General features: G+C 36.8%; 1 protein-coding gene across 1 annotated transcript; it reads left to right on the forward strand.

The window, feature by feature from the left end:
- The first annotated feature begins 366 nt into the window (after window positions 1-366).
- On the forward strand, window positions 367-10517 carry Lrat (lecithin retinol acyltransferase). The gene is made up of 2 exons (XM_015484500.2): window positions 367-1427; window positions 6558-10517. Exons 1-2 carry the CDS (start codon window positions 888-890, stop codon window positions 6708-6710), a joined length of 693 nt encoding a protein of 230 aa, XP_015339986.1. The 5' UTR covers window positions 367-887; the 3' UTR covers window positions 6711-10517.
- Window positions 10518-11129: the final 612 nt, after the last annotated feature.

Below are 11129 nucleotides of genomic sequence, written 5' to 3' on the forward strand. Positions count from 1 at the left end.
CACCCGTGTTCTTCCTGAAAGCACCAGGGATTCAGGACACTTTAAGGGGGCGGGGGAGATATCATTTTGAGAAAGAATTTGCAGGCTTTCCAGGAGCGCACACTTGGCAGAGTGAATGCAAACTCTTTAGGAAGCCAACGTCTCTGGGTATCCATCCCTTCAGAAGGAGTGGTCCTACTCAGAAATCGCGCCCAAGGAAACTTTCCACTGAAGAAGATTCCGAAGTTTTGAGAACGCGCCCCACTCTCAGGTGCAGGATCTGTCGCGTGGCCACGCCTTCGGCCTCTAAATCGGCCGCCTAAAGGCCAGAGTACTTCGGGCTTCAGTGCAAGACAGAACCCACGGCGAAAGGGGGAAAAGGTGCAGAACGTGAGAGCTCTGACTCTGCCCGCGGGCTTCCAAAGAACCCTGGGTCCTGCTACCTCCGGGCGGGGAGCAGTGCTCTCACCAGCACCCAATCAGTGCGCTCGCCGAGTCAATGACCGCGTTCGTCCCGCCCCCTCGACGGTGATAAAAGCCGCAGCGAAAGCAGTACTCTGGACTAAGGCGCGTGGTTCTGCACCCCAGCACCTTCCGCTAGGTGTGCTGCTTCTCTCGCTCCTCAGAGCGTGGGTCTCACTGTCCCCGCGGTCCGCAGCCACACTAATTCCTCACCCTCTTCAGCCCGCAGTCAGAATTGGCAGAACTGCTTTCCAGGCTTCTCTCCCTTCCCTCCTTTTTTGTCTTCCTCCTTAGCAGTCGCTTTACCTCGCGGCTTTGGGTCGCTGGCGGGCTTGCAGGTGAGCAGCCGCGCAGCGCCACTGTCTGGCGAGTTTACCTTGCACAGCTGGACTCGGGCCAGAGCAGCTGCAGCAGCACCACTCCCAAGACTCGCTCTTCCTTGCAGAATGAAGAACCCGATGCTGGAGGTGGTATCCCTACTGTTGGATAAGCTGGTCCTCTTCTCCAACTTCAGGTTTTTCAGTTTAGACATCCCGGGAGAAGAGAAAGGATGGAAAAAATTCTATGAGGTCAACTGTTTCCTCCGCGGCGACGTACTGGAAGTGCCCCGGACCCACCTGACCCACTATGGCATCTACCTGGGCGACAACCGTGTCGCACACTTAATGCCCGACATTTTGTTGGCTCTGACCAATGACAAGAAGCGCACGCAGAAAGTGGTCTCCAACAAGCGTCTCATTCTGGGCGTCATTGGTAAGGTGGCCAGCATCCGCGTGGACACAGTGGAGGACTTCGCCTATGGAGCCGACATCCTTGTCAATCACCTGGACCAGTACGTCAAAAAGAAGGCTCTGCTCAATGAGGAGGTGGCCCGGAGGGCTGAGAAACTGTTGGGTCTGACCTCCTACAGCCTATTGTGGAACAATTGCGAACACTTTGTAACTTACTGCAGATACGGTTCCGCGATCAGCCCCCAGGTCGACAAGGTAGGATGTGTGACTCTAGGGAGTTGGGCTCGGTGGGGACGCCCCCCACCATCTCTGACCTTTTCTCTTCCCTAGTAGCAGGAATCTTGTGTACTTCCCCCACTATTTCCACACCATTCACCATTCTTAAGAGTTCTAGATTAAGTAAGGAAAGCTCTGATGTTTCTAAGGGAGACAAATTAAGTAAAACAAATGTCGAAGAGCCTTGCAGGATATGCTCAGGAAAAGGCTGTGGCCATGCAGGACCGCTTCCAGCAAATCCAGAGAGCAGCCCTGTTATTGCTGCAGAAGTCATCAGATATATACACAACCATAGTAGTTCAAATGACAAAGAGCAAGTGGCTGAGGGGTCTCAGGAAATCTTTTGCAGGTACTTGCAACTTTTCCCAAGAATTGCAATTGGAAGGAAGGTGTGTATTGTATTTATTTAATCCATAATATTATAAACAAATTGTGTGCCTTTAAAATAAGGAAGTGTGCATATTTCTCCCTCTGTAAGCTCTCTGGAGTGAATTCCCTTAGCTTAATATAAACTACCAAAATGTCCTGCTATTAAGAGGACATCCCTGATAAATCCTTTATTTCTGTTTTTTGCTTCAGAGAAGTTTTTTCCTTGTACTGTGAATCTTTTCCTGTATTGACTTTAATCCCCATCTAACTCCCTCATTGTTAACCATCCTTTATCCATTAGCTCCAAAGATAGTTAGGGCATTTACAAGTTCCCCAGGAATCAAATCTATTGATTTTTCAAAAAGAGCTCTTTAAATGTTAGAAGGTAATTTTTACAGGTACTTTGAAAAAATAGTATTACAATTTAAGATTCTTAAATGAACCACAAATCCAAGGGGGTCAGATTGTTTTCTTTTGGAATCTCTTAACTTTTAAAGATAGTCAACATTTTAAGCCTCCTACTTCATTTGCAATTGGAAACTTTCTCAGCCTTCACTGTAGTTGTTAAAGAGGTATTGTTAATATTCACTCTTCTTAATGGAAACCTGGGTGAACACACTCAATGAGTTTTCATATTCCTGTTCACATTTAGATGAAGAATCTGAGTAAATATAACCGCATCTTAGATTTTTAATTGCTCCACATCTTACTAATTTTTTTACCCAAATGGGAACTCCCCGCCCCACAAAGCATGAAAGTATTATGTTTTTATACATTGGTGTATGAAACCCCTGTAGATTTTTTATAGAGCTCAGCCTCAATCTAGGAATTCTTTCCCAAGCAAAATAAAAATACAGTTAGAACACTGTGAAATGATTCAAGAATCACAGCTCCAGTCCAGGCCTGTTTAGAAATGAACTTGCCCACATTTACAAACACTGTCTCTAAAAGTATACAAAAGGAAACACGTCAGATTTACTTAAGAACCAAGCAAATCATTTCTCCAAGGAAAAACAGTATTTCTATCTAGTAATTAGGAGTTACTTCTTCAGGGAACACATGGAGCACTGTATTATATATTTCTACAGAAACAGAGTACAAGTGCTTTTTAAAGCTAGTAAAATAATCTGCATAATAACTAGTTGTAGTAGTTTTTCATCTTTGGAAACTTTGTCAGGTTTAGCAGCAGTGGAGAAGTGTTTTAATTACTGTTGCTGCATAGCACCTCTTGTGAAACTGAGTTTTTGTCTTCACTTTGAATGGTCTAACAAACAATTTTGGCCACAGACTAGATTTCCTCAGGGGGAAAAAAAAATCTTCATCCCCAAATTTTCTAATTCTAAGAACTGTTTTTTGAACTTTCCCAGAGAGAAGTAGGCCATTCATAATAAAGAAGTTCTACTTTTTAGAAATATAAGGAATTATTTGATTCTGGATTAGATTGTTGAAGTCTCCATATTCAAAGCTATTATCATCTTAACATGAGCGTGTTAAAGTGGTCTCTTACTTAAATTCATGTTGAAAAACAAAACAAAACAAAACAAAAACCCACAAAACTCTCCCAAAGGTTTTCCCTCAGAAAAACACTGCAGTTAGTTTGAAAATGAACTGGGAAAGAACCTTTTAGTTCTTTGTGATAAATTCTTTTTACAAGTTTAGAAGCCATAAAACTAAGAGATTTTGATATTGCTTTTGATCATCAGGATTTTGTAAATCATAATTTTATAATTATACTTTATAAATCCTTTTAGTTAGTAACTATTACAATGCCTTATGCTTTTTCTACTATGATTTTTTTTCTGACTTTGCTAATACTGGTTTTTCCTTTGCCAAAATGAATGTGAACAGAAAATTGCTCTACATCTTACTAATTTTTTTTACCCAATGGAAACAGAAAATTTTTCATTTTCTGTGAATTCAGCACTCACAAAAGTGTCCCTACAGGCTTCTTGATCCCTTTCTAGAAACTTCCTACTGTTCAGTACCTCTAGAGATGCCTCCTGGGCTGATGGCCAACTGAACAAGAACTGGAACATTAGAAATGAAATGCTCTTTGAGAGAAACTGCTTCAGGGGAGAATTTGCCCCAGTTCTTAGTTTGCCTTCACTAGTAGGATGAAGAAGAAGCAAGTATAACTGTATCAGGACAACTTACTTACCTAAATATGCTTTCTGGTATTTCCAACCTCCTTTTCTAACTGTCCTGAAAAATTCATTCATTTTGATCATCACCACTTTTAAGACAATGTACTTATTAACTAATGTTTTAGTTTAGTAGAAAAGAAACAAATCAGGGCTGAGGTTGTGGCTCAGTGGCTGAGTGCTCGCCTAGCATGCATGGCGCACTGAGTTCGATTCTCAGCACCACATAAATATAAAATAAAGATATTGTGTCCATCTAAAACTAAAAAATAAATACTAAAAAAAGAAAATAATTGTTAAAAAAAGAAAGAAATCAAATGCTTGACCTATAAATAGATCAACATCTGGATGATTAACAGGATGTTTCTCTCTTAAATAATATGTAAAAGTATGAACAGGGATAACTATGCACAGTTAAGATAGTATGTTAAAATATACAGTCATTCACTGAGAACAAATTTTGAATGGATCACTCCTGTGAGGACAGAGGATATGGCAGTAATGTTATCTGTTCACCACAGACTTTATTTCCACCAGAAGTAAAATTTAGCAGTTTTATGCCTCATCAGTTCTGTATTTAGGAAATATATCTTGAAGGAAACATAAATCTAGAAAACTACCCTGTTTTCTAGTTGACATCTTTCTTGACTTATTTAAAATAAATGAAAATCAATAAACAATTTTTCTCATTGCTTAAAGTCTAAAGTGGAAATTATTTTTTACTAGCATTGACTATTAATATCTTTTGCTATCTTATGAGCAATTTAACAGAAGACTTAATGATTATTAAATATGAACCTTATAAAATTCAGCATAACAATCTATGATATAAATTATAAGAAAGAAACTTCACATTAGTTTTGTAGAAAAGAAATACTTAAAATGTAATTCATTATTATAAAACTTGATTAAGGAGCATCTCAAAATCCCATGTAATGTGAATTTTATCAATAAAGGTCAACTAGGAAAAAATTTTTAAAAATATAGAGTCATGCATCCTTAATGACATGAGAAATGCACAGTTAGGACATGTCATCATTGTATGAACATGATAGAGTATGCTTACATAAGCATTATCATCTTACTGGGCTATGTTCTATGTGTGGTCAGTTGTCAACTGAAATGTCACTATTGTGACTCATGACTATATTGAACTTGTTTATTCTCTCCTTTAAGAACTTGGAAACCAGCTGGGCAAGGTGTGCACACTTGTTGTAATCCCAGCAGCTTGAGAGGCTGAGGCAGGAGGATGGAGAGTTCAAAGCCAGCCTCAGCAAAAGTATGGCGCTAAGCAACTCAGTGAGATTCTGTCTCTAAATAAAATACAAAATAGGCCTGGAGATATGCCTCAATGGCCGAGTGCCCCTGAGTTCAATCCCTGGTGAAAGAACTTGGAAACCCAGCTGTGGATGCAGCTCAGTGGTACAGTATTTGCCTAGCATGTGCCAAATCCTGAACTTGAGCCTCAGCACTGCAAAATAAATAAACAAATTAATTAATATGGAAATATTCCCAAGGCTTTTGGAAGCTAAAGCAGGAGGATTTTTTTTTTTTTTTTTTTTTTTAAGCCTCAATGTTCTAAGCCATCTTGCTCAATACAACAAGAAGAAAAACTTTGGAAACCTCACTGTCCAATACTCTATAAGACACTATAAGAGAACTTAAAATCATATACAATGCCATGTTCTGGAACAAGAGCTTAAATCTAGTATGAATAGAAAAACTCTTAAAAAATGATAATCGTTAAATTGTGGCAGTGACAATGATGAGGTAGAGATTCTCAACAGTGATAATAATCATTATAATACTTTACATTTATATAACTTGTAGAAGAATATAAAATACACTGTTGCATAGAAGATCTCATTTGATCCCCACAGTCGCCATGGTATTTCTATGAAGAGGAGTTGACAGGTTAAGTGACTTATTTGAGATCACACGGTCAATAAGAGGTGGATTCAGGAATTCAACAGAGGCCATTGCTTCCAAGTAAAATGGTTTTTCTAAGAAAAAACTACACGTTAAGAGAATGCATTACTGAAGGTGATTTCAAGTAACCAATTTATGTGTGCATATAATTGATGGTGAATATAATATATTTAGACAGGGAATGGGATATGACAACAAAATGAGACTAATTTTATGCCTTCAGATTTTAAGCCTTGTATAAAGTTATTACTGACATTGAGCATATTTAGAATGGTGAATTAGAAAAACTGAATTCCCCCTAACAATAAACTTAATTCTGTTTTTTTACACAGTATTAGAGATTTTTCTTATGTAATTTTAGAATATGCTATTAATACTAACAAGTATTTGAATATTTTTAACCTTTCATCCTGAATAACTTTTAGCTTTCTGTAAAATTCTGTATTTTAAAATTTATTAACCTAGTTGTTTGTTGTAATATTTCACCTATTCAGAATATAGAATCAAGAAACTGAGTTATCTACATTTTAAATTTTTTCACATATCACAAAGGAATTTCTAGTTCTCCTGGTAGACAGAAAATAGTTGTAAAAACTGTTTTGCTATTTGTTATATGTGATTCTTTTAGGTTTAGCTACCTTTCCTAATATTCTTAACTTTTATTTTCCAGTTTTTTGAGATGCTGAAGATAATTATTCGTGATCAGAGAAGTGTTCTTGCTTCAGCGATCTTGGGATTGGTGTCTATAGTCTGCATGGGCCTGGCATCATATACTACCTTTCCTGCAATTATTATTCCATTCTGCTTATGGATGGTTGCCTAATTACATGTCCCCACATTAGTGTGTATGTATTCTCCATGTAAATGTATTTATATTTATAGAGCACAAATCACTGTAAGCCTTGTTAAAAAAAAATGTGACCTGTAACCCTGTGTTCTGGATAAAAATGTGATTAAGAATCACACCAAGTGCTTACCATGTAAGCCCAAGAACAAAGGCTTTCTGAATCTTCTCAGGCAGTTCTGTTGCAAAGCACCATCCAAACCTTGGAAAAGTGACAGCTTGTGATAGAATTTGACAGTACAAGAAAATCAGCCCCTAAGGTGATGATGGCCAGAGGAGATTATTTGTGTTATGTTTTTCTTCTGCAATCATTGTTGTGAGTCTTGAATTTGAAGATTGGAAGACTTAACAACTGTGATAATCAATTTAATGTAAGTTTATTTTGTTTTATTGAAAAACTTAACATTAAACTGAAAGCATTTTCCAAATGCAGATGAAAACATGTTTGATGATTGGCTTAAAAGAACCACCACCAAAACACAACGTCCTTTTTCTTGCATATTATATATTATCCCAAGCAAGTCAAGAAATCTTATTTTCATTACTTGAAACCATTCTAGGCAAAGTTAAAGTTTAATGAACAGGTAACTGACCATTAAGTGTGGAAGTCTGTGTTTTCCTAAAGAAATAGCTACAATAGCATTAAATCTGATTTGATAATTTAATCAGAAGCCTGGCATTGATAACTTTTTCCTTTTATGTGTCAATATTGTTATTTTAAATCTGAGAAATAAATAGATATGGATTAAAATAATTTGGATATTGGACATATATGTGTGTGTGTGTGTATATATATATCTCAAATGTATTTGGAGATATCCACATATGCACTAATTAAAAGACAAATTAAGTTTATTTTTGATTGCTCTATTATACTGGTGTGGTTATTATAGGGTATCTGTTGAGGTGAATATAAAAGCAAGTCCAATCTGTTTTCTTGTGCCTTGAACCTATAGATATATGTAATCACATATTGAAGCCTTTACCAGTAATGTATGGTATAATATTTTTACAGATTTTTTTTTTTTTCTGGTCAGTTGTCTCCATTTCATTTCTAGCCATACTTTATGTCCTTAAAATAATGATGCTACACCAGAATATAAAACCCAAATAAGTAGGGCCAAAGGAAATTACTGGGTGAAATAATTTTGAAGTGTCTCCATGCTACCTAGCATGTAAGTTGATTTCACTGTGGCTGTTATAAAGGTGGAGACACAGCAGCATTAAAACAGTCCCGAGGCATTTTTGCAAAATTACCAGATTCAAAAAATCAATCACAAAATAGATTGTATTTCAACTATTAAAATTGCTTTATTAATATTGAGAATCACAAAACAATAAATCATCAGGACAGTGAGGTCAGTTATTGATCCAATTAGAACAAATTTAAAGAGCATATTTTAGTTTAACTGAAGTTTTATCACCCTTAATTTTCCCACACAAATTCAGTTGTATTATAATATTAACTAAACTTTGTGTTTAATTATTCAATTTAAGTGTTTAATTGTTTTCAAATTTTTAAAATTAAAACACTTAATGACAATACCAAAGAATATGGGTGTTCTGTGGGTCTATTCCATTCACTTAAAGTTGTCTTAGGAATGTATGCAGAATATCAACCACTATGAGAACCATTGTGCTAGTGGTTTTTCACTTCTTACCCTTGTATTGATTGTTTAAATAAATTCATTTCTTCAAAATATAATGTCCTCATAAATAATTAACACTCTTTTGCAGCCTTGAGTATTAAAGGTAGGAAAAAAAAACCACACTGTTTGAAATTAAATCTGTGTTCAAAGATAAGTAACTTTTTATTTTATTTTATTTTTGTATCAGGGATTGAACCCCAGGGGCGCTTACCCATTAAGCCACATACCTAACACTTTTTATTTTTTATTTGGATACAGGGTCTTGCTAAGTTGCTTAGGACCTCACTAAATTGCTGAAGCTCCCTTTGAACTTGTGATCCTCCTGTGTGTGTCACGTGTTCGCCATGTGCAGGGCCAACAAGGAAATTCTTAAAGTTGGAATTAACATAATTAGTCTTGACTCACTTCATACCTTTAACCAAGCTTTAATCCATCATTCGAGTGCTCATTGTGTGCTAGGCACTGAACTGTTGTAACTTCATGCTCTAGAATTAATATTGTTTTAAAACTAGCTGCTATAGAGTATACATAGTACTATGGGAATTAGAGGAGAAAAAGCAAGTCAATTTGCCTGAAAGGTCATCTTATTTGAAGGAGGCAGTGCTAGGCATGAAGCTGAGAATAGTATGAAGTGATCTTATCACACTGATAAAGAGGGAGCAGGAAGGAAGGTTTTATTTATTTAATGTTCCCCAACACCAGAATTGTTGAACTTCTTAGGAGAAAGGGAGATTCTTTGTTTCCTGTGCTAAGTTTGGTTGCTTAACAAGGTAGAAAGAGAGCATGCCTTCCTGATGATGGCAGTGAAAAAAATCTTGTGTCTCCTAACTTGAAGCAGTTTATGAATTTCTATGGACTTAACCACTTATGGTTCATCCTTATGATCCTACAAGGCCCTTATATTTATATATTTCTATTCTAACTTGTAAAATCATAACCGAGTAGTATCTGATGGCATTTCTCATTATTAGTTTGTTCTTTGCCCTAGATGAAAGTTGAGAGAACTCGTTGGGGCTTAGATGGGTTGATGCAAGTGTCAGGCACCAGTCATGTGTTAAGGATGAAAAGATGCAAGAGATGTGGATCTTTAAAGCTGATGGCCTAGTAGGCAGAGACTTTCGGCAGTTGACATCTGAATAGAGCTAATTGAAGGCATGGAAAGAGAAGTGGTTGGGTTTAATAACTGACAAGGCCAAAATTATAGGAACTGAGTAGTGCCTTGAAAATATGTGTTTATATTTCCAGGAGACAGATCTTGGGCAGGACATTTTACATGCTGGGAACAGCATACGTAAATGCATGAAAACTGCAACAACGTGGCTCATGCATAGCTGTGAGGTACTCTATTTTAATGGAAAACATTAAACTGCAAAGAGAATTCAGGCAATTGTAAGTGGTTCAAGGGCCAGAGCAGAATAAGTGTGGTGGGTAGAGATGTCAGGAAAGGAAAGCAATGGTCAAGTGGTCTAAGTCTTTTGCAGACCAAGAAGTTTGGACTTTATGTACAGGCAGTGGAGATTTGGAGTACAGAAAGGTAACTCCCAAAAATATGGTGGAAGGATGGAGGCTTGTGCAAGAATGGACAAGAGATTTAGCTTAAATCCTCAATCTCAAATAAGGGTCTGTAATTTCGAGGATAGAAAGCAAACAAGTCAAGGAAGTGCAAATAGACTTTAGTCAAATCTTTTCATTTTACTCATGAATAACTCTTGGTGGAGTGTTAGGGAGGAGTCCTGCACTCTCTCCAAAAAAAAAGATTCCTGAAAAATAAATTAACTTGGTCACTATGTGTATATATTGAATACTCCTGGTCTTTGCTCTGCTAGAGATGCTTCTTTCTAAGGAAAAGCAAGTATGAATTTGTTACTTCAACTTTTCTTCAGAATACAGTTATAGTTCTTATTTTTTACATTTTCCATTTCATACTGTTAATGTCAAATATAAAAAAAAATGTTTTCCAGCAATATCAAGTTGTGGCAGTGCAAAACTCTTTTGTTATGGATGAGAAGCATATGAGAAATAGTGGCCAATCTTTGTTTTATATGATCTATTTGGAGAGTTTTAACCCAGCCTCTGTCAGATAAACTAATTTTATATTTGATATGCATACATGTTGAATAAAATCAATTTTACTTATTGTTCTCTCTTTTCTTTGGATTTAAAATACATAAAAGTAGGTCACAAATACTTTTTTTTTGACATGGTAGTTCTAAAGAATATTCCTGTTCAAGCTTCCTTCTCCGTTTATTGAATATAGATTTACATGTCTGAAATAGAACTTTATGCAGATCTGCCTTCAGACGTATGTTATCTACATCTCAGAGCCTACCTTGATTATGGAGGCATGTGTAATATTAAACAACAAATCTCTTCTCCATTCTCCAAAATTAAGCAGTAACAACAACTAATGAGAGCTATGCTATAAACTCCGTAACCACATTTATAGTGTTACCAAAGCATCCTGCAGTGTGGGTGGCAAGGGCTGGGGTATGAGCAGGGCCATTATTGAAATGCATTTACAGGCAAGCACCAAACATTCCTGAACTGAAACCTTAAATATCTGAACATATTTACAGATGCAAAAAATCAGGCATAGAGGAGTCCAAGTGCTTCAGAGTGAGATCAAGAACTTGGCTGCAGAGTTCTTTCCACTATACCAAATAGGTCTTGGAGGTCTCACAGGAATTGGACAAGCCTTCCACCAATCAATGTATTAATTTCTTACACATTTTCTGGGTACTCTAAACAG

Source organism: Marmota marmota, unplaced genomic scaffold (genome assembly GCF_001458135.2).
Source record: "Marmota marmota marmota unplaced genomic scaffold, marMar, whole genome shotgun sequence".
NCBI classification, from domain to species: domain Eukaryota; kingdom Metazoa; phylum Chordata; class Mammalia; order Rodentia; family Sciuridae; genus Marmota; species Marmota marmota.